This window comes from Lynx rufus, unplaced genomic scaffold, assembly GCF_022079265.1.
Source record: "Lynx rufus isolate CCGP_SWC_20201006 ecotype Redwood Valley unplaced genomic scaffold, mLynRuf1.p SCAF_2, whole genome shotgun sequence".
In the NCBI taxonomy this organism is placed as follows: domain Eukaryota; kingdom Metazoa; phylum Chordata; class Mammalia; order Carnivora; family Felidae; genus Lynx; species Lynx rufus.
The window spans coordinates 64,283,995-64,305,487 of record NW_025814834.1 but is presented as its reverse complement, the minus strand read 5'-3'; the positions used below and the strand labels follow the sequence as shown (position 1 = coordinate 64,305,487).

General features: G+C 37.7%; 1 protein-coding gene across 1 annotated transcript in view; it reads left to right on the top strand.

Moving 5' to 3' along the window:
• The window catches only part of CERS6 (ceramide synthase 6), a 320,307-nt gene that overhangs the window by 84,234 nt on the left and 214,580 nt on the right, over nucleotides 1–21,493 (top strand). The window contains exon 2 of the mRNA XM_047084888.1: nucleotides 9,435–9,540. Coding sequence (XP_046940844.1) covers nucleotides 9,435–9,540 — 106 coding nt within the window. The remainder of the gene's footprint in view (nucleotides 1–9,434; nucleotides 9,541–21,493) is intronic.

The following is a 21,493-nucleotide window of genomic DNA, read 5'->3' as shown; positions in this document are numbered from 1 at the left end:
TACTCTTTAATCCCCATCACCTATTTCACCCATACTCCCTCCCATCTCCCCTCTGACAACCATCAGTTTGTTCTCTATAGTTGGAGTTTGTTTCTTAGTTTGTCTCTTTTTTACTTTTTCATTTATTTTGTTTCATAAATTCCACATATGAGTGAAATCATATTGTATTTGTCTTTCTCTGACTTATTTCACTTAACGTTATGCTTTCTAGATCCATCCGTGTTGTTGAAAATGTATAGCTTGCTTTTTAAAATTACCTTTGTATCGGGGTGCCTGGGTGGCTCAGTCGGTTAAGTGCCTGACTTCGGCTCAGGTCATGATCTCACAGTTTTTGATTTTGAGCCCTGCATTGAGGTCTGTGCTGACAGCTCAGGGCCTGGAGCCTGCTTCAGATTCTGTGTTTCCCTCTCTCTCTGCCCCTCGCCTGCTCACACTCTGTCTCTCTCTGTCTCTCAAAAAAAATATTTATATATTTAAAAAATTAGTTAGAAAAAATAAAATTACCTCTGTATTATAAATTTTCATGGTCCACATAGTTTATGTATCTTTTTAAATCGCTATATAATATTTCATGGGGTTTTGTAATTTACTTAAACATTAAACCTTGAAGTCATCCTAGGATTTATTTCTTGAATCTTCTCTTTCATATATTTACACACACTTCCCAGGTAATTTAGTCCTAAGGCTTTATATGCCATCTGTATGTTGATGACACCAAAGTTTATTTTTAAATAATATATAAAATATAAAATTTATTTTATTTGTATCTCTAGCCCAGACCTTTCCTGAATTCCAGACTGCTATATCCCACTGCCTGCTTGACATGCTCTCACCTTAGAAGCCTTCAACATCTCAGTCATACTCCTACCTCAGGGCCTTTGCCCTTGACTGCTGTTCCTTTCAGAATTTTCTCTGCGGCCTTCCCTGACCAGTCTATTAAAAATTGTAACCCCACTCCATCCTTCTAATAAGTGGGCTTTACTCTCTAGTACTTTTTCCTATCTGGCATAACATACATTGCTCTGTTTATTTTTTATCTGCATTTCCCCCACTAGAATGTAAACTCCGTAAAAGGGATTTTGTTTACTGCTGCACCTCCAATACTTAGAGCAAAGCTGAAGTAGCATAGGTGCTCAATGACCCATTTGTTAGTGAATCATTATTCTGTTTACTCTTTTTCTCTATTATAAATAACAATGCATAAAAACCTTTACATTTATGGCTTTTTTCTTTATTTGACGGATTTCCTTAGATAAATACCTAAAAATGGGATTACTGAGTAAAAGTGTATAACCATACCACAAAATTTTAACAATACTTATGTAATCAACTTACCTTTTTTATTTAAGGAAAGGGAAAAATACTGTTTTTATTAATAGGTTATGGTAGGATTGACTGGGGCAGTCTTTTTTAAGACATTTACTTTAAGCTTTAAGACCTTGGGCACATCCTTTAACTTCTTTGAGATTTAGTTTATATTTCTATAAAACGGGACTAATATTTACTTCAAAGAGTTTTTGTTGGGCTTAAAAAAAGAGAATAAAACATTGCAAAGCACTTGGCACGTAGTAACTGTCAATAAATATGAGTCTCCTGTCTCCATATTGGCCTTCTTTCCACTAAATGTTTGTTTCCTTGAAACATTTTATCTAAGGATTATGGAACACACACATCCAGGCACAGACACACCTATATATCTGAACATGCACTTACATACTATCTTTCCAAATCTGATCTCTACTGGTCTTGTAAATTAAACATTTTTAATACCATGAACCTAGCCATGGCATACCATTGCTGATAAAGTGTTGGCAGTCAAGCAGTCGATTGAATCAGTCACCTCTCCCCAGTCCTTCTTTCTTGGAATCCTCACTTGTCCATACTTAGGTTCCTTTCCAGCACAGTCTGAGTGGGACATATGTTATTTCATTTAAGTCTTTCATCAGTTATTGGTTGTAATTCCAAGGACTTTTGTATTTGCCAATCTATTTGCCATTTCTGAAGTTCTCCATTCATTCCTAAAGATGTAAGTTTTCCTCTGGTTGTGCTTCCTTTCAGCCTAAAGAACTTCCTTTAATTCTGTCTGGTTGACTTTTGATATTTTGACTGTGTTATGTCTAGGTTTTCTTCATTTGAAACTTTCTTCTCTGGGGGTTCTTGAGCTTCTTGAATCTGTATATCTTTTATTACATTTGAGAAGTTGCAAACTATATACTTTTTTTCTAATATTTTCTTTTTCTTCCCCACTGTGTGTCCCTTTTTTCCTCAAACTAAGATTACCCATATATTAGCCTTTCGGAATTGTCCCACAGGTCCTCAAAGTCAGTTTGTTTTTGCATTTTTTCTCTCTTTTTTCAGATTGCATGGTTTCTATTCACCTACCTTTAAGATCACTGCATATCTTTCTGTCTTTTCCCCTAAGGATGGGTTATAGTTTCCTTTGTTCTTCATCAGCGTATTAGATTGTAAGGAGATTTACGTAGTTGGATTCAAATTGTAGCCTATCATGCCCACAGTGGACAGTGGCTTCGGGCTCAGCTCAGTTCTTTAAATCTTAGCTTCTAGCTGCTTTCAGTTGACCTTGTACATACATGGTTCAGAGGCCAGCCAGAATCATGCTTTGTTTCTATACAGAATTAGGGATTGGTTCCTCTGGATTTTTGCCTTTCATGGTTTCTCTCATCACTCTGATTTTCCCAGGCTCTTCCTCTGGTTCCAGCAGTTAGAAAGAGAATGTTTTTCTTTTTTTCTTCCTTTCCTTTCCTTTCCTTTCCTTTCCTTTCCTTTCCTTTCCTTTCCTTTCCTTTTTTCTTTTCTTTCTTTTGAATTCATTAAATCTTACTTTATTTTTTATTTTTAATTTTTTTCTCTTTTTAAAATTTAAAATTTTACTTAATTAACATACAATGCAATATTGGTTTCAAGAGTAGAATTCAGTGATTCATCACTTACACACAACACCAACTGCTCATCACAAGTGCCTTCCTTAATACCCATCACCCATCTAGTCCATCTTCCCTCTGTCAACCCATAGTTTGTTCTCTATCATTAAGAGCCTCTGTGGTTTGTTTTTCCCTCTTCTCTTTTTTTCTCTCCCTTCCCATATGTTCATCTGTTTTGTTTCTTAAATTCCACATGTGAGTGAAATCATATAATTGTCTTTCTCTGATTGACGTATTTCACTTGGCATAATACATTCTAGCTCCATCCACATCGTTGCAAATGGCAGGATTTCATTGTTTTTGATAGCTGAGTAATATTCCATTATCTAAATATCTATATCTGTATCTGTATATCTTCTTTATCCATTAATCAGTTGATGGACATTTCGGTTATCTCCATAGTTTGGCTATTGTTGACAAGAAAGAGAATGTTTTTCAGTTAATGTTTTATCTGCTTCTGTGACTGTGTCTGATATCAGGGCAGAGCTGCAAAATAAACATAAATAAATAGTCAAGGAGCCTACTCTCTGCTGGTTGCTTGCACCTACCTTTGACTCATCTCCAGAATCAACTTGTTTTTATTCATTCTCCCAAGCCTCCAGCTAGTTTAGTTTAGGAGGGATTAGTATGTTGTACAGAGTTTTTAAAGATGAAAAATCAATGTTAGGGCCTCACTCTGTCACATCTGAGTGAAATCATATGGTATTTGCCTTTCTCTGACTTACTTCACTTAGCATAATATTCTCTAGCATCCATGTTTTTGCAAATGGCAAGACTTCATTCCTTTATATGGCTGAGTAATATTCCATTGTGTGTATGTATATATATACATACATACATACATACATACATACCACATCTTCTTTATCCATTCATCAGTCAATGGACATTTGGGCTGTTTCCATTTTTGGCTGTTATAGATAATGCTGCTATAAACATTGAGGTGCATGTATCCCTCTGAATTAGTATTTTTGTAATTTGGGGGGGTAAATACCTGGTAGTGTAATTGTTGGATCATAAAGTAGTTGTATTTTTAACTTTTTGAGGAATCTCCATACTGCAAAAACATAATTTTTTCAAATTATTTTTTTAATTGAAATCTTTATTGAGAGAGTTGTAAATTCACATGCAGTCGTAAGAAGTAATATGCTGAGAGTTCATGTGCCCTTTACCCAGTTTCCCCTAATGGTAACATTTTACAAAACTGTAGTGTGATATTACAACCAGGATATCAACATTTATAAAATCTATTGAGCTTATTTAAATTTCTCCAGATGTAAATGTACTCATTCATGTGTGTGTGTGTGTGTGTGTGGGTGTGTGTGTGTGTGATTTAATTCTGTGCATTTATATCATGTGTAGGTTTACGTATCCACCACTGCAGTCTTACACCTGCTTTGAAAAGTGTAGTAAATGCTAGAGATAGAAAGGACTGAAAGTCTCGGGCCATGTTCCCCACTGAAGATGATTACATGGTATCAAGAGATCCGAATTAACATTTACCCTGTAAACATTTATTTGCTTTTCAAATTAATTTCCTTTACCATACTGTAAACATTTTGAGCGCAGTAATCGCCTCATGTTTTGTGTGTACCTTTATCCACAGCACAGCCCAGAGCTGACCCTGGTGCCCTGTGCAGTGATTTTCATTCAGTTCATTTTTAAAATACAAATACCTGTCATTAAATAGAATTAAAAGGTAGAAATGTCTTAAGTATTTTCTCTGTTTTAAATTGAGATTAGTATTCTTCAAAGTTCACATCCTGATTATGTTTCCTTGCACATATGTTCTACTACATGAAAGTACTTTATAGATGTTTGATCTTGTGAAGGCTGTGTTGCTGCCTTTGATAAAAAAGTAATTAGGTGAGCATTTCCTGGTAGAGGTACTCATCAAAGTTTGAAAGTACATATTTCCTTTTAACTATTGTATTTGTAGGGACTCCCCCCCCCACCCCCCATCTGTCTTTCTGTCTCGACAAACCCGTGAAAGACAGCTTTTGTGACCTTATTTCTGTTAGAGCCAGCATTGAAAAAAAAATCCATCTTTTCTTTAATGGACCATGACAGTAGGTAACAAAATTGTGGTAGTTGTGTCATAGGTTTTATGTGGTTTCTAACACTCTCTGGAAAAAAAAGTGCCCAGGAGTGTTTCACAAATTCTTTGGAGAATAAATGCAAATAAAATTTCTGTCTTTTCATATAATTAGGGATGCTATTAGGAAAATAAAAAATAGGTCTTTCTTTCTTCTCTCATTTGAGATTACATCTTTTCTGCCTATCTTTAGAAGTTTTTTATTTTATTTTTTATTTTTTTAATGTTTATTTTTGAAAGAGAGAGAGAGCAAGAGACAGAGCACAAGGAGGGGAGGGGCAGAGAGAGAGGGAGACATAGAATCCGAATCAGTCTCCAGGCTCTGAACTGTCAGCACAGAGCCTGATGTGGGGCTTGATACCACGAACTGTGACATCATGACCTGACACGAAGTCAGACGTTTAACCGACTGAGCCACCCAAGTGCCCCTGAAGTTTTTTAAATCTTAGAAATGAAGTGCCTAGCTGTGTATGCTAGGTAAGTTGAAAAGAGAGCACCTAATGAGAGGTTGGTGGAGTCAACACCGGTGCTCTGTGGATAGCTTTGACTGAGGCAAGCGATTACTCTAGCTGATGACCCTTGTCTTTTTCAATTGCCTGTTTAGGTTTCTGGCCTTGTTTGCTTGGTACCATTAGAACTCACTGGGTGCCCATGGCTTAGCACAGTGCAGTTGAAGCTGAGTGGGTTTCTGGGCCCAGAGAAGTCATGATTGTGTAAACACTATACAGTATGAAACCATACAGATGGCACACATCAAAAATGTAGACAAAGAAACCGTGTGACATCACGTTTCACCATACACTTATGTTTATATACACACACAACTTATATACATACGTAGTTATTAATTTTCTTATGTATGCCGAGATTGAGGCACAGAGAGATTACTGCAGCTAGGGTGCCACAGCCAGATTGTAGCAGACATTATTTCTACTCTCTCCTTTGGACTTTGCTTTAAAAATCTGTTTACAGAGCATCATATTTAAGTGATAATTTTGATTACCAAAATTTGATAAGTTTGGTGATCAAGAGATATGCCTTCTTCAAGGTGCTATTGCATTTGTTCTTAAATTCAGTGAAGAGTTTTTTTTTTTTTAATTTTTTTTTTCAACGTTTATTTATTTTTTGGGGACACAGAGAGACAGAGCATGAACGGGGGAGGGGCAGAGAGAGAGGGAGACACAGAATCGGAAACAGGCTCCAGGCTCTGAGCCATCAGCCCAGAGCCTGACGCGGGGCTTGAACTCACGGACCGCGAGATCGTGACCTGGCTGAAGTCGGACGCCCAACCGACTGCACCACCCAGGCGCCCCCAGTGAAGAGTTTTTAAAACGTGGTTTGAGGCTTAAAAAGAGAAGGAGAAATACATAAGACATTGCATTGTGTTAGGCACTAAAAAACCTTTTGAATGCTTTTGTAAGTTATTGCAGCATGATAGCAAAGGTGGGAAAGTGGCTTTTGAATAAATTCTATTGAGTGAATTTCTTGACTCTCCTACTGCTTGCCCACTCATCAGGCACACAGAGAAGGTCTGTTAACTTGTCAACAGCACTCAGAACAGTGGTAGCAACGATGAACACATATTTACTGAAGACAGCCAGTTGGTCATTTATTGACCCCCTCCTGCCGACGCCTAATGATTTTCATGGTGTATTCAGAGGTGAAAAGATTATCCTCTCCATTCATACTCTTAACTCTTAGAAGATGGAAAGAAAACCATGTACTAGAACAGAAGGATGTTACAAGGATAATGGCAAATTCAGAAAGGAAATTTGAATAATATTCAGGAGTTGTGGGATGGGGAAGATGAAGGAAGGCCAGAGAGAAATCCAACAGGGAAGAGTAATAGAAGGCAACCAATGACAGGTTGATTTTGGCTCTTATGCCAATTTAATTTTGCTGTTTACCTTTTCATCCCACTCTTGCTGGACCTTGTATCTTTTCATACTCCTTATGGTGAAGAGGGGAAAAAAAACCCACAAAGCAGGAAACTTTGTCAAGCAAACAAGTTCTGGACTTGTTTGCTCCTTATCCATCAAACATCACTTCTTTCCACTAGCTGTAGCTGTAGCTGTAGTTCCAAGATTATTGTTCATAGTGAAGACCCAGAATTATTTGAAAAAGATTACATTTCTCTTTAAGAAGGTAGTGGCATAGGTAATGTGTCTTAGAATATTTTACATTAAAAAGAACTGAAAATGCAGAGGCACTTGGGTGGCTCAGTCAGTTAAGTGTCTGACTTTGGCTCCAGTCATGATCTCACGGTTCATGAGTTTGAGCCCCGTATCAGGCTCTGTGCTGACAGCTCAGAGCCTGGAGCCTGCTTCAGATTCTGTGTCTCCCTCTCTCTCTCTCTGCCCCTACGCTGCTTGTGCCCTCTCTCTCTCTGTCTCTAAAAAATGAATAAACATTAAAAAAAAAAAGAATTGAGAATGAAAATTTGGGGAAAACTCCAGTTCTAGAACAGTTATATACTAGGAAAGGTGGTAAGTCCTTCTTCCCAGCTTTGTTCCAGAGAACCAGCAAAACAGGTATTATATTACATTTTCTGTGTATATCTTTCCTGGGTGAGGCTTGCATGTACAGTATTCCATTTTCCTGTTGAAGTAAGTGTCTTCTCTTTAACTTGAAATAGAACCCAGTGAGATATTATGTGGTGTATATATGTAAACTTCATTCATCCCACTTAAAAAATGTTCCTTTGTCTATTCTTTAATCTCATCAACTGTTATTAAAGAAGCTTCATGATCTGTTTTGTACATTTATCAGTTGTTGCCTTTCGCCAATGTTAACTTGGGTAATACTTTCATCTGATGTTTTATTATTTTGTATTAGTAGAAAATGTTCAACGTCACTACGGAAAAGGAACATTCACAAAACCTTATTTCTTGAACATTTAGTCTAAAACAACTCTTATTAAAGTTGTAAGTGCTTAAAAAAAAGTTTCAGAGATGTCAGCATACCTTTGGGGCCCCCTGCCCTCTGCTGCTCCTTCAGTGCTTCCTTCACATGTCAAGCACAAGCAGAAATGAAGCGAAGTCTTCCCATTCTTCTGGACATAGTCGTTTGCTTAGGATAAAAACAGTGCAGCAGATGCTTGTAATCATTTCAGACTTTTCAGCTTGTCTGGGACATTGTGCTATCTGACATCCTTCATTACTCCTTACGAGAAAGACCCAAATAACCACAGGGGCGCCTAGATGACCCAGGCAGTTAAGCAACCAACTCTTTGATTTCAGCTCAAATCATGATCTTGTGGTTTGTGGGATCGAGCCCACACTGGGCTCGGTGCTGACAGCATGGAGCCTGCTTGAGATTCTCTCTTTCCCTCTTTGTCTGCCCCCTTCCCATCTCAAAATAAATTTAAAAAATAGACTTAAAGACACAAATAACCACAAAGCAAGAATTTTAAGAAGCCATAAAGAATTGGGGCTGGGGCGCCAGGGGGGCCTGAGTGGGTTAAGCATCTGATTTCGGCTCAGGTCATGATCTCAGGGTTTGTGAGTTTGAGCCCCACTTCAGGCTCTGTGCTGACAGCTCAGAGCCTGGATCTGGCTTCAGATTCTGTGTCTCCCTCTCTCTCTCCTCCTTCCCTGGTCACACTCTGTCTCTCTCTCAAAAATAAACAAACATTTAAGAAAATTAAAAATAAAGGGGCGCCTGGGTGGCTCAGTCGGTTAAGCGTCCGACTTCAGCCAGGTCACGATCTCGCGGTCCGTGAGTTCGAGCCCCGCATCGGGCTCTGGGCTGATGGCTCAGAGCCTGGAGCCTGCTTCCGATTCTGTGTCTCCCTCTCTCTCTGCCCCTCCCCCGTTCATGCTCTGTCTCTCTCTGTCCCAAAAATAAATAAACATTAAAAAAAAAAAATTAAAAATAAAGAATTGGGGCTGAATATAATGCATTTGGATTTTAGAGACAAAAATGGCCAATTTTATGAGGTAGGAGTGATCAAAGGTACATCCTTCATGTGTAATCAGATAATTAGTAAACACTTTGTCATAGTGGAAGGTGTAACATGACAATTGTTAGTGAGATGTTAGTAAGAAAAGTATAAGTTAAATCGTTTTAAAATGATGGTTTGTTTGGTTCATATATCTCACTTATGGTCTTATATTTGTCATCTGGTAGTCTTTCTACCTGTTCAGTCACATTAGAACTTAAGGATCAGGAGATTTCAATGTTCTAAAAGGATTTCTTTTTTACTGTCACTGTTGGAGGCCTATGGGAGAGAAGAAAAGTTAAATCTGTTTTACATTGACTGATGAATGAATGTCAGCAGTGTCCACCCAGCACTTCATTGGGACAGTTGGGTAATGTGTGATTAATTGGTGACATTAAGAAAAGTTACAGAAAGAATAACTTCTTCTGACCTTATTTTATTTTATTTTATTTTTAAGATTTGTAGCCAAACCATGTGCCATCGCCCTCAACATTCAGGCCAATGGACCACAGATTGCCCAGCCCAATGCCATTCTGGAAAAGGTCTTCACTGCAATTACGAAGGTATGATTGCCTTTTTGGGTGGTATGAGTTATCATGACCACCATTCTCAATCTGAAATTATTTAATCCCTTCTCTCCTGGGTTTGAGAACTAATTGCCCAGCTTCATGCTGGAAAGTGTGCTCTTGGAAAGCGTGCAAACATTGTGACTAGGCCAAACAGGTAGAAGCTGAATAAATGTGGGCATGTTTGAGACCTGTTTATTTATTCTCACATTGATTTTAGAAGCTGGTCTGTAAAGAACAGTCTAGATTAGATTCTAGTGATTAATCTAATTTTGTGTCTCTTTTAATCTCACATGACATGAAGCAGTACATATAATGGTTGGATGGGATTTTGTGGAGACGACTGGGTAAAGCTGAGGAATATAATTAATGTACAGGCATACGTTGGAGATGTCGCGGGTTTGGTTCCAGACCACTACAACAAAGCAAATACCACAGTAAGGCATGTCAAATGAATTTTTGGGTTTTTCCAGTGCATATAAAAGTTATGTTTACATTATACTGTTATCTGTTAAGTGTGTGCAAATAGCACTCTGTCCAAAAGACAATGATGCCTTAATTTGAAAATATTTTATTGCTTAAAAATGCCAATCATCATCTGAGCCTTCAGCAAAATTGTAATGTTTTTGTTAGTGGACACTCTTGTCTCCATGTTGATGGCTGTTGACTGATTAGGGTGGTGGTTCCTGAAGTTTGGGGTGATTATGGCAACTTCTTAAAATAAGACCGTAATGAAGCTTGCTGCATTGATCAGCTCTTCCTTTCATGAAAAATTTCTCTGTAGCATGGGATGCTGTTTGATAGCATTTTACCCACAGTTGAACTTCTTTCAAAATTGGAGTCAGCTTTATCAGCTTTATCAGCTAAATTTATGTAGTATTCTAAATCTTTTCTTGTCATTTCAACAATCTTCACAGCATCTTCACCAGATGGAGATTCCATCTCCAGAGACCACTTTCTTTGTTCATTCATAAGAAGGAGCTTCTTACCCATTAATATTTTATCATGAGATCTCAGCAATTCAAATATAATATTAATGAAAATGTTTGAAATATTGCAGGAATTACCGAACTGTGAGGTAGAGACACAAAGTGAGCCAATGCTGTGTTAAAAAGAATGGCACCGATAGACTTGTTTGATGCAGAGTTGCCACAAACCTTCAATATGTAAAAAATGCAATTATCTGTAAAGTGCAGTAAAGTGAAGTGTGATAAAACAAGGTTTGCCTGTACGTATGAAAGGAAGTACCCATTTGCTTCTAGCATGGCCCTTGTGTTCCAGCAGTTATGAGACACAGGCAGATGTAAACAAAAGAGGGAATAATTAAAGGACAGAAGAGTTGCAAGATGAAAGAATGAAAGACAAGGATCTAGAGAGTTATAAGTTATAGATTCACTGCAGAGAAAACAGAAGAGATTATCACTGTGGTGAGAGTGAAAGCCAAACCAGGAGCAGGGAGAGGAGAGCAGGGGAGGGGGCAGATCTTTGCCCCTCCACTGATATCGCCTTAAGAACAAAGAGGGGAGGAGAAAGAAGCCAGAAACCCTCCATCTAAGGCTGTGAGAAAACAAAGCACATCACAGCATCCCAAGTATTTTTTTACTCCTATATTGCCCTTCATCTTACTCTTGTATAGACAAGAAAGAAGGACAGGAGGAGTGTAGTATTCTAGGAGAAGTATTGTGTGTTCATACATTAAATGGTTCATTTTCCCTTTTTCATTTTTCTGGGAAAATTACTCAGGCTTTTAAAATGTGATTTGACAGGGGCGCCTGGGTGGCGTAGTCGGTTAAGCGTCCGACTTCAGCCAGGTCACGATCTCGCGGTCAGTGAGTTCGAGCCCCGCGTCAGGCTCTGGGCTGATGGCTCAGAGCCTGGAGCCTGTTTCCGATTCTGTGTCTCCCTCTCTCTCTGCCCCTCCCCCGTTCATGCTCTGTCTCTCTCTGTCCCAAAAGTAAAATAAAAAAACGTTGAAAAAAAAAAATGTGATTTGACAGTGTTAAGTTTTATTCCTTTTTTGGTATTTGTATTGCTAACCATTTGTATTACTTGTCTCTTGTCTTAAAACTATTAATTCACATATTCAAACATTTTTATTTATATTATGGTCTTTATTTCTGCCAAGATTTTCTAGGATTTTCCCCTCTATCCTTTTAAAAATGATATTTTTCCTGGAGAAGTAGAAGAAAGCACTAGGTACTTCTTACATCTCTGTCAGGAAGAAGAGAAGAATGTATTAGGAAAACCTCTTCTGGTAGTTTTATGGGCTGGTTTTAGATTGCCAAGTTCTTACCTGAAGGGGCACGTATCTTAATGGTACTTAAAGGAAGAAAATATTAAGAAAAAACTTGTATTTTCTTTTAACATAGCAATTTGCTGCAGCAAACACTTCTTTCCCTCTGAAAAAGCAGAAGTGTAGGAAGTTATCAGGTTTTTAAAAATGAGATTATAATATATTAGTGTTTGTCTTGTGAACTACTCTAAATGCATAATAAAATGAGTCTACCCAAATGTTACATGTCCCCTTAGAAATTCTACAGTAGACATTTTATTCCCTTGCCTTATGTTTATTGTGGTTACTGGAGAAATTTCCTCTATAAAGGTAGTAAAAGGAATTTGGAGTCATGTTGACTGCTCTAGAGAATATTTGCTTCCAGCTCATTTTAATCATACTGTCTTAGTTTTCCAAGGTGATTCTTTTGGACATTTTTACGTGATTAGAGAAGAAGCCTCATGATTTAAATGTAGAGGCAGCAAAAGTTGGACCAGTTGTTCCTTGAATTCTTTATAGTTGTCCAGTGTTATTTATGATCTGAGAAAGTAACAGGCCAGTTGACTAGAGTAGAAGTAGCAACATATGGAGAGATTAAACACTGTATGTATTTGAGTGACCATTCACCAACCTGGCCTTGACCATGATTCCGGGTCACCTTTGGAGAAGGGCATGGTTGTCATCTTTCAAGAATGTAGGGGTGCACTCTCAGAACCTTCAAAATCTGCGATGCATAGGACATAATTTGTGGGGCCAATGCAGAATGAAAATGCAGGGCATCTTGTTCAGAAAGCATGAAAAAATGCCATTTAAGGCATAAAAATATAAAGCTTTTTTTCTTTTCTTTCATAGATTCTTTTTCTTGACCTGTCAACGTGTTTTTTATTTGTTATTTAATGTCATGCCCCCTCAGGCATGGGGATATTCATGAGGCAAGTGTAGAGCCTCACATGTCCTGGGGACCCCACATTATGACTTACTGAACACACAGCCCAGTAGCTGTGTCCAGACTGGGCCGATGTGCCTGCCCCTCTCTGGCCAGAGGTAGAGAAGTTGAGACCGGCTTCACCCCTTTTGATGGGCCTACTGCCCCGACCCCCAGGGGACTGGTGACTGCCAAGTGTATTGCAGTCTCTAGAGCAGGACACACTTGGCAGCTGGATTGGGGTGAGCAAGTGTATCGTCCCCACTGAGTCACCTACCAAATGCATCAGGGCACTGCCACCCTGGGGTGCAGGCAGCTACCCCCATGTCCCATGCTGAGACACCGCAGGTATACATACCCAGTTCCAGCCCTTTTCATGCTTGTCCCTGGGGCAGCAGTAGTCACTGGGCAGAAGCGGGAAGGAGTAGGAGGTCTGGGGAGCCAGGGGACAGAGAACTAAGTTCCCCAGAACTAGTTGGGGGAAGTGGTGGGACTGTGTGTGAGCCAAGACTCTGAGCCCTAACACGTGTTCCTCTGTCTCATTGGCCTTCATATACAAAATACAAATTCCATAACAAAATTATTAAGAATTTCAAGATAGCTGCCATAGAACTTGAAACCCCAAGCACGAGCCTTTCTGAATTGTGGATCCCTGTGTGACCGCACTGGTACATGCCCTGTGTAGTTCTCATCTATGTAATTATCTGATAAATAGGTAACATCTGTTTGTCTCTCTGTATATCTGGTACAAACAAATGTGCATGTGCATAGTTGTTTATTTATTTATGTTTGGGGTCTCCTGCCATACTATTGGCACATATCTATAATCCTAACAGCCTTACTTTTCTAATCCTATCAATTCTTGAGCCACTGAGGAAAAAAATATATATGTCAGCTGTGAAACCAGGTTTTATGACACAGAGAAATCATACCATCATCCACTTTTGGTATGTTACTCTATATCTTAAAAATTATAGGCAAATTCCCTATAATTTGTTCTCCCTTATTCTCCTCTTAAGTCTGTCTCTTTCTTTCCTTTTTCCTCCCAGTATTGGTTATGAATATTAAGGTCAGCCTAGGTATTTCTGTATAAAAGTGTGTATATATGTCAGCAGTGTTCATTTCTTTCCTTGGAAATCTTAAAAAAGGAAAAAACTAAGGAGAACAATTAAAAATCCAAAACAATTAAAAAAACGCACACAAAGAAGAAGGAGAATCTCCTAAACTCTATTTTTGGCAAACTAGTAGATACATATCTCTAAATTTCAAAATATGTCTTAAGGCTAACAAAAAAAAAACAGTTGGTGGGTTGGGCAGAAGCCAAGCAAGAGGAAGTGAAGAGCATGGAGTGGGGGTAGCTCTCAGGAAAGCCAGCAAAAGAGAGCTTCTGAATGTGAGGGAGACAAAAGCTCTAACCAGTGTTTGCAACATTAGATACAGAAACTGGTGAGCAAGGCCGGCGGTTGTCCTCCTGAACTCAGTTTAATTCAGAGAACTGGAAGAAGTTCACAGACAACAGTGTGGATGGCACATTTTCAGGAGATGGTCTCCCTTGGTGGCGGCTGAACTGCACGAGCATTGTCCCTGCTCTGCATACTCCCAGGAGCTGGTCAAAAACTCTGATGGACTCAATGATGAGTAATAAAGAAGGAACACACACAACATCGAAGACAAGGAAAAGAATGTGTAGCAGTGCTTATTAACAAAAATTGTTAGTGGAAAAATGAGGCCACAAGGCAAATGAAAATTGTGATTAAATATTTTACCATAAACTAAAAAATATATATATATAAGCAATAACTCTGTGAAGGAAAACCACAAAAAAAGAAATGTAAGACCTAAAAAAAAAATAGTTGGTCAACAGGAAAAGGGACGCATTGTGAGCTGGTAGCTTCAGGAAAACAACTAAAACTATCATAGAGGGGCACCTGGGTGGCTCAGTCAAGTATGCGTCCAACTTCAGCTCAGATCATGACCTCACTGTTTGTGAGTTCGAGCCCTGCATAGGGCTCTGCACTATCAGTGCTTGGGCTTCTCTCTCTTTACCTTTCTCTCACTGCCTCTCCCCCAGGTGCACTTTCTCTTTCTTAAAATGAATAAATAAACTTTATTTATTTATTTTTTTTTTTTAAATTTTTTTTTTTTCAACGTTTATTTATTTTTGGGACAGAGAGAGACAGAGCATGAATGGGGGAGGGGCAGAGAGAGAGGGAGACACAGAATCGGAAACAGGCTCCAGGCTCTGAGCCATCAGCCCAGAGCCTGACGCGGGGCTCGAACTCACGGACCGCGAGATCGTGACCTGGCTGAAGTCGGACGCTTAACCGACTGCGCCACCCAGGCGCCCCTGAATAAATAAACTTTAAAAAATAAAAAATAAAAATAAAAGAAAACTATCACAGAAATGAAGACAAAATTGGAAAGATTACAGGGAACACAAGACACTTCAGAAAACTCAGCAAGGAACATGGGAGATACAAAACTATCAAATGAGACAAAAAGCGCTAAAAATGATTAGATGTTTAGATTGAGCAGATCCAGCATCTGCATTATCAGAGTCCCGTAAGGAAAAGCAAAATAAAATAAATATTGAAAGATATAATTCAAGAAAATTTTCCTAAAATAAATGGGGATTTGTTTTAATATGTTGATGAAAATGCAGTAAAAATTGACCCAAGAAGGTTAAATTATTGGACTTGAAAAATAAAAGAAAGAATTCTTTGAGAAGCCAAGCCAAAAATCAAATCACTTAACTAGCAAAAAAAATATCACCATGACTTTAGTCTTCTTTATAGCAACATTTCCAACATTTTCAAGGAAAATGTGAACTAAGAATTTTATATTTAGGCAAATTGGTTTTACGCTGTAAAAGTTAAAAACAAACAGATTTCAACATGCAAAAATATGAGGGAATTGTTCTCATGAGTCCTTTTTGAAGAAAGCATTATAATCATTGATTTTAGCCGATCAAGAGGTTACTGGAGTGTTGGTAAGTTTTGGATACATTTCAACTGTTGAAAGAGAGAAAGAAATGTGAGGATCAGGATGACAGCACAGAATGTAAACGTTCATATGTGTTCACGTAGAAGTGATAACAACTAACATTAATGGGGGTGGGGAGAAGAAGGTGAGAGGTAGAATACATTCACTAATCGCATAATCTCTAGTAGCTGGGAGTGAAAGCAAATCAGTTTAAGCAGCCAAATTGAGTAATAGAAGTACAAACATATTTAACAGTATAAGAGTAAACTGTAAAAATGATAAAATTATTGATTAATATTGGGTGGGGTAAGAAGAGGAAATATGGTAGTTTTAAATACTGCTTATATGGAATTATTGACTGAAAACAAATAGAAGAGTATTGTAATTATGAATAACCACTAGAACAAAAATTACCCACAGGAAGGAAAATAAAACAAACAATACTTGGTTTGTCATTTTTTTTTTAACCTATCAAAACAGAAAGCATAACAGGATTAATGTGAGGGAACTATAAACAAACATTCAATTATATCAATATGTGTAAATGGGTTTGACTCCTCTAACTATTTTAGTTTTGGGTCCTTCAGATAAAGTAATTATAAATATTGAAAATAAAAGTATGAGTAAAGGTATATAGACAAATACAGATAAGTAGGGTTTTTGTTTTTACATAAAAGTGGAAGTCAGACCAAAAAGGAATTAAGTAAAATGAAGAATTGGCTTTTTATTGCCAAAAGGTACAATTCATAATAAAGATAAAATAGTCCTGACTAATATGTGTTGAATGTCAGTGTATCTATATACTAATAAAAAAGAATGAAAAGAAATAATAGCAGGGAATTTTAATTGACCTCTGAGTCATGACAGATCAAGTGAACAAAATGTAAAACAGAAGATAGAAATTCTAAGAGGCATAATTAATGAGGAAGATCTAAGTGGTACATTTAGAACTGCATCCTGTCAGCAATACCGGAGTCCATGGTGGTCCCACCAGACAGCACCGTGTTAGCGTAGAAGTCCTTCCAGATATCAGCATCACACTTCATGATGGAGTTGAAGGTGGTCTTCTCAATGCACAGACTATACTTTCTTTTAAAGAACCTATTAAACATCTCCAAAAATGACCTTTATTATATATACAAAACTGAGATAAATTTTAAAAATAGGCACAACTTAATAATACTAGAACTCAGAAACCAGAAAACCTGTTGCTCTCTTAATCAACTCTTGGGTAAAAATAGAAATTCAGAATATTTGGTAGCAGTAATGATAAAAACACTACTCATTTGTACTGTGCCAAAACAGCGCTCAGATGAACATTCAGATGAAATATATACGTATATATATATATATACGTATATATATATACGTGTATATGTATAATATATACATATATGAAGTTAAACACTTAAGCATTAGAAAAAGAACAACAGAACAAAGGCAATCAGAAAGCAGAAATTAATGATAAATGCAAAAATTGTGTTAGCAAAACTATAGAATTGAAAATCAATTCAAAAGTACCTTATCTGGGGCGCCTGGGTGGCTCAGTCGGTTAAGCGTCCGACTTCGGCTCAGGTCATGATCTCACACTCTGTGAGTTCGAGCCCCGCGTTGGGCTCTGTGCTGACAGCTCAGAGCCTGGAGCCCATTTCAGATTCTGTGTCTCCCTCTCTCTCTGCCCCTCCCCCGTTCATGCTCTGTCTCTCTCTGTCTCAAAAATAAATAAACGTTAAAAAAAAAAAAGTACCTTATCTGTTTAATTTTTTTTTTTTACAGAAAGTCAGCTAGTCCAATCAAAAAAACAAAGCACAAATTACAGCATCATAATTAACAACATAATAATCAACAGTCACAGAAATAGAGGAAAATGAAAAGGATATATTTCTGTTAATGTGGAAAATAAAATATAAAAACTTGGGTAAAATGGTTATCATTCTAGGAAAATATAATTTACCAACTATATATATGTATGTGTGTATATAAGGATTAAACTCAAGAGCTAAACTGCAAAACAGGATGAGGCTCAGATCCTCTCATAAGAAAAATTCTAACACACTCTTAAAGAGCAGATAATTCCCATGGTATTTTACACTCTACCAAAGCATAGGAAATTAAGGAAGTCATCCAGATTCTTTTTTTATGTAGCAGCGAAACATTAATTTAACATTAAAGTCTGACAATGATTTAAACAACAACAACAAAAAAAGAGTAGAGACCAGTTGAACTTAATATCAATGAAAAGTCCCAAATAAAAGTTAGTAAACAGAACCTAACAACACAATAAAAGAATTGTTTAACATTACCAGAGAGGATTTATTCTAGGAATGCAAGGTCTTCCCTGAATTCAACATTACACAATCTATGTAATACACTATATTAATTGATCTAAGGAGAAAAAGGGTATGATCATCTCCATGGATGCTGAAATCTAACATTATTGTGATTAAAATAAATTTATCTAACTAGGTAAATGTGGTTTTTTTTTTTTAACACAATAAGTCTATTTGGATGTCAGTTCCAAATCTGGCCTGTTGCTTAATAGGAACAGTGGTATTCCCATTAAAGTCTGGAACAGATAGAGATGGAAAACCATTGTTCTACATAGTGCTAAGTTTTACACTGAATTAGTGAATAGGTAAGAGAAAGAAAATAAAGGCATAAACATTAGAAAGGAGGTGGTAAAGCTATTGTTACGTGAATTTGAATCCTTCCTGTATTTTAGGTACTGGTGAAAAAAGATACGAAATTTTCCTTTGTTTGCAGAGCTTACATTCTGATGACATGTTATTATATGACTATACACTTGGAAAATTAAGGAATCAAGTGAAAACTTACCACAAACAATACCAGAAAAGATAATATCCCTAGGAATAAATGTAACAAGGATGTGCAAGGTGTGTGAGGAAAATTTTCCAACACTGTTGAAGGACACAAAAGACAAATTGAGTAAAGATGTCAATTCACCCTACATTAACTTCTTGAACATTCAGAGTAGGAAAGGCTTTTGTTATTAATGACCCCAAATTCAGAAGTTAAAGCAGGAAAAAATGGTAAGTTCAGATATGTTTTTTAAAAACTTCAAGAAAACAAACAAGCAGAAAATCCCATAAGTAAATTCTACAACACAAAGATACACTGGTACAAAGTACAACCTGTGGTACAGACACAGGTTATTACATGAAGAAACTCTACAAGTCAGTAAAGAAAATACCTACAAATCAAGAAAAACTGGGCAATAGGTATGAAAAGACTGTTCATAAAAAGGAAGTGTTAATGGTTTTTAAAATGTGAAAAGGGGGGCGCCTGGGTGGCTCAGTCGGTTAAGCGTCCGACTTCGGCTCAGGTCATGATCTCGCGGTTGGTGAGTTCAAGCCCCGCATCAGGCTCTGTGCTGACCGCTCAGAGCCTGGAGCCTGTTTCAGATTCTGTGTCTCCCTCTCTCTCTGACCCTCCCCCGTTCGTGCTCTGTCTCTCTCTGTCTCAAAAATAAATAAACGTTAAAAAAATAAAAAATAAAAAAAAATAAAATGTGAAAAGGTGCTTCTTTCATAAAAAGAGGAAATCAAATTAAAAATATACTGAGACAGGGGCACGGGGGTGGCTGAGTCAGTTAAGCAATCTGACACTTGATTTTGGCTCAGATCATGGTCTCATGGTCGTGAAATTGAGCCCCATGTCAGTCTCTGCGCTAGGCGTGGAGGCTGCTTAAGATTCTCTCTCTCCCTGTCCCTCTGCCCCTCCTGCTCTCAACAGATACACTGAGACATATATATATATGACTGAAAAAATTGAGAAATCTGATAACATACTCTATTGGCAAGGCATTGGGAAATGGGCAGTTTTGCTTATGAGAGTATAAATTGGTAAAATCATTAGCAAGGGTGATTTTTTAATATATAAATAAATTGCAAATGCATAGTTCTTTGATCTCCAGGGTTCACTTCCAGCAATTTATCTCTGTATGTATGCCTGTATAAAATGACCTGTCATAAGATTATTTATTACAGCATTGTTTATAGTTAGTGGAAGTCTGGAAACTACTTAAACATCCATTAACAGGAGAGTGGATAAGTAAATTATAGTATATCCTGACAGTTCTACAAAAGAAAGAGGGCATTCTTTTTTTTTTTTAATGTTTATTTATTTTTGAGAGAGAAAGACAGAGCATGAACGGGGGAGGGGCAGAGAGAGAGGGAGACACAGAATCTGAAGCAGGCTCCAGGCTCCCCGAGCTGTCAGCACAGAGCTAGATGCGGGGCTGACACCCACGAACTGCGAAATCATGACCTGAGCCAAAGTTGGACGCTTAACTGACTGAGCCACCCAGGTGCCCCAGGAAGGCATTCTTTATATTTTAATACGGAGATATTAAGATACATTGTAGAGTGAAAAACGCAAAGTTCAGAATGATACATGTAGTATGCAAACATTTGTGTGACACAGGTCAAATATGAATACATATTCAATTTATTTATATTTGCACAAAATAACTCTGGAGAAGAAGCTGATTTAATAACTGGTTAGCTGGTAGGAAGAGGGAGAGTCATAGGAATAAAATGGGAAGGTGAAACTTTGGATAAGTTTTAGTTTGTGAACCATGTGAATGTTATACCTATTTAATAAGCTTAGAAAACAAATTAAAGTTAAAAATTAATTCTTCTAGAAAATGGTGTAGCCAAGGTATAGAGTAAGATGTAAATTTTCTGTCTTCCCTGTTTTTTTAAATTAAGACAGACATGAAAGGAGAGTGTAGATGGTGTCATGACTAATAAAGTCACGTGAAAGGACACACCTCCTGAAAATTGGCAAATGACTTTCACAAACACAAACTCAGTACATTTTATAACCTCAGTCATGATACTGAGGCCACTTACTGTGTTTCCTGTGTATCTGTCATCTAAAATTGCTCGAGATGTTTTGATAGGGTGTCATCTGTGCATCCTACCCTTATAATTTGAAGCTGGTCAGCCTGCCTTCCCCTCCCCTGCTTTTGGTTATTTTCTCTGCTCATTAACATCTCCTTAGCAGTAAAGATAGAATAAATAAAGGAAGAGAACACAGCTTAGTTTTGTTGTGTGGCAGGGCACATTCACATAACTGTTGGCAGGATGCTGTTTAAGATATTGAGGAGAGGGTAGGGATAGGAAATGGGAGGAACACATTTACTGACTTAGACATATTTTTTACATTCGGTCATCACCACAGTCCCATTTAGGTGGATAAATAGCCCTGACAAGTGAGGGAACCGAGGCTCAGATTTCATTACAGTGAGGAATTGAACCAGTCTGTTGCCTCCTAATGTTAGAGAAATGAATGAGAGACAGAATAGTATCATCATATGATGAGCATAAGTTGGGTCTCTTCCCCATTCACCATGTTTGTGTCTTCAAGGAATGCAGAGTTGTTGTAAATTTTGATGGGGATCTGATCAAAAGGAATGAACAAGAAGAGGGGTAGAAGAGGGATTTGAGAAAAACAGAGCAGAGAGAGAGACAAGGAAGAAAAAGAACACCTGTTTTGTAGTAGAATTGGTACCTTAGGCTAAAGTGAGCTATGAGATTATTTCGTGCTTTTGTCTGTCCTACATTACCCTCATGTGTGATAATTGGGTATAGCATTTTTTTTTTTCCTGAGAAAGTGAGACATGTGAATGATGCCTCTTAACTCCTTTCCTTGAAGGCTGATGGAGCTGACTCAGCGAGTTGGCTCTTTCATCTCATCTCCGTTGCTGATAAGGAATGTAAGCATTAGAGGAGCGTCTGGGTGGCTCA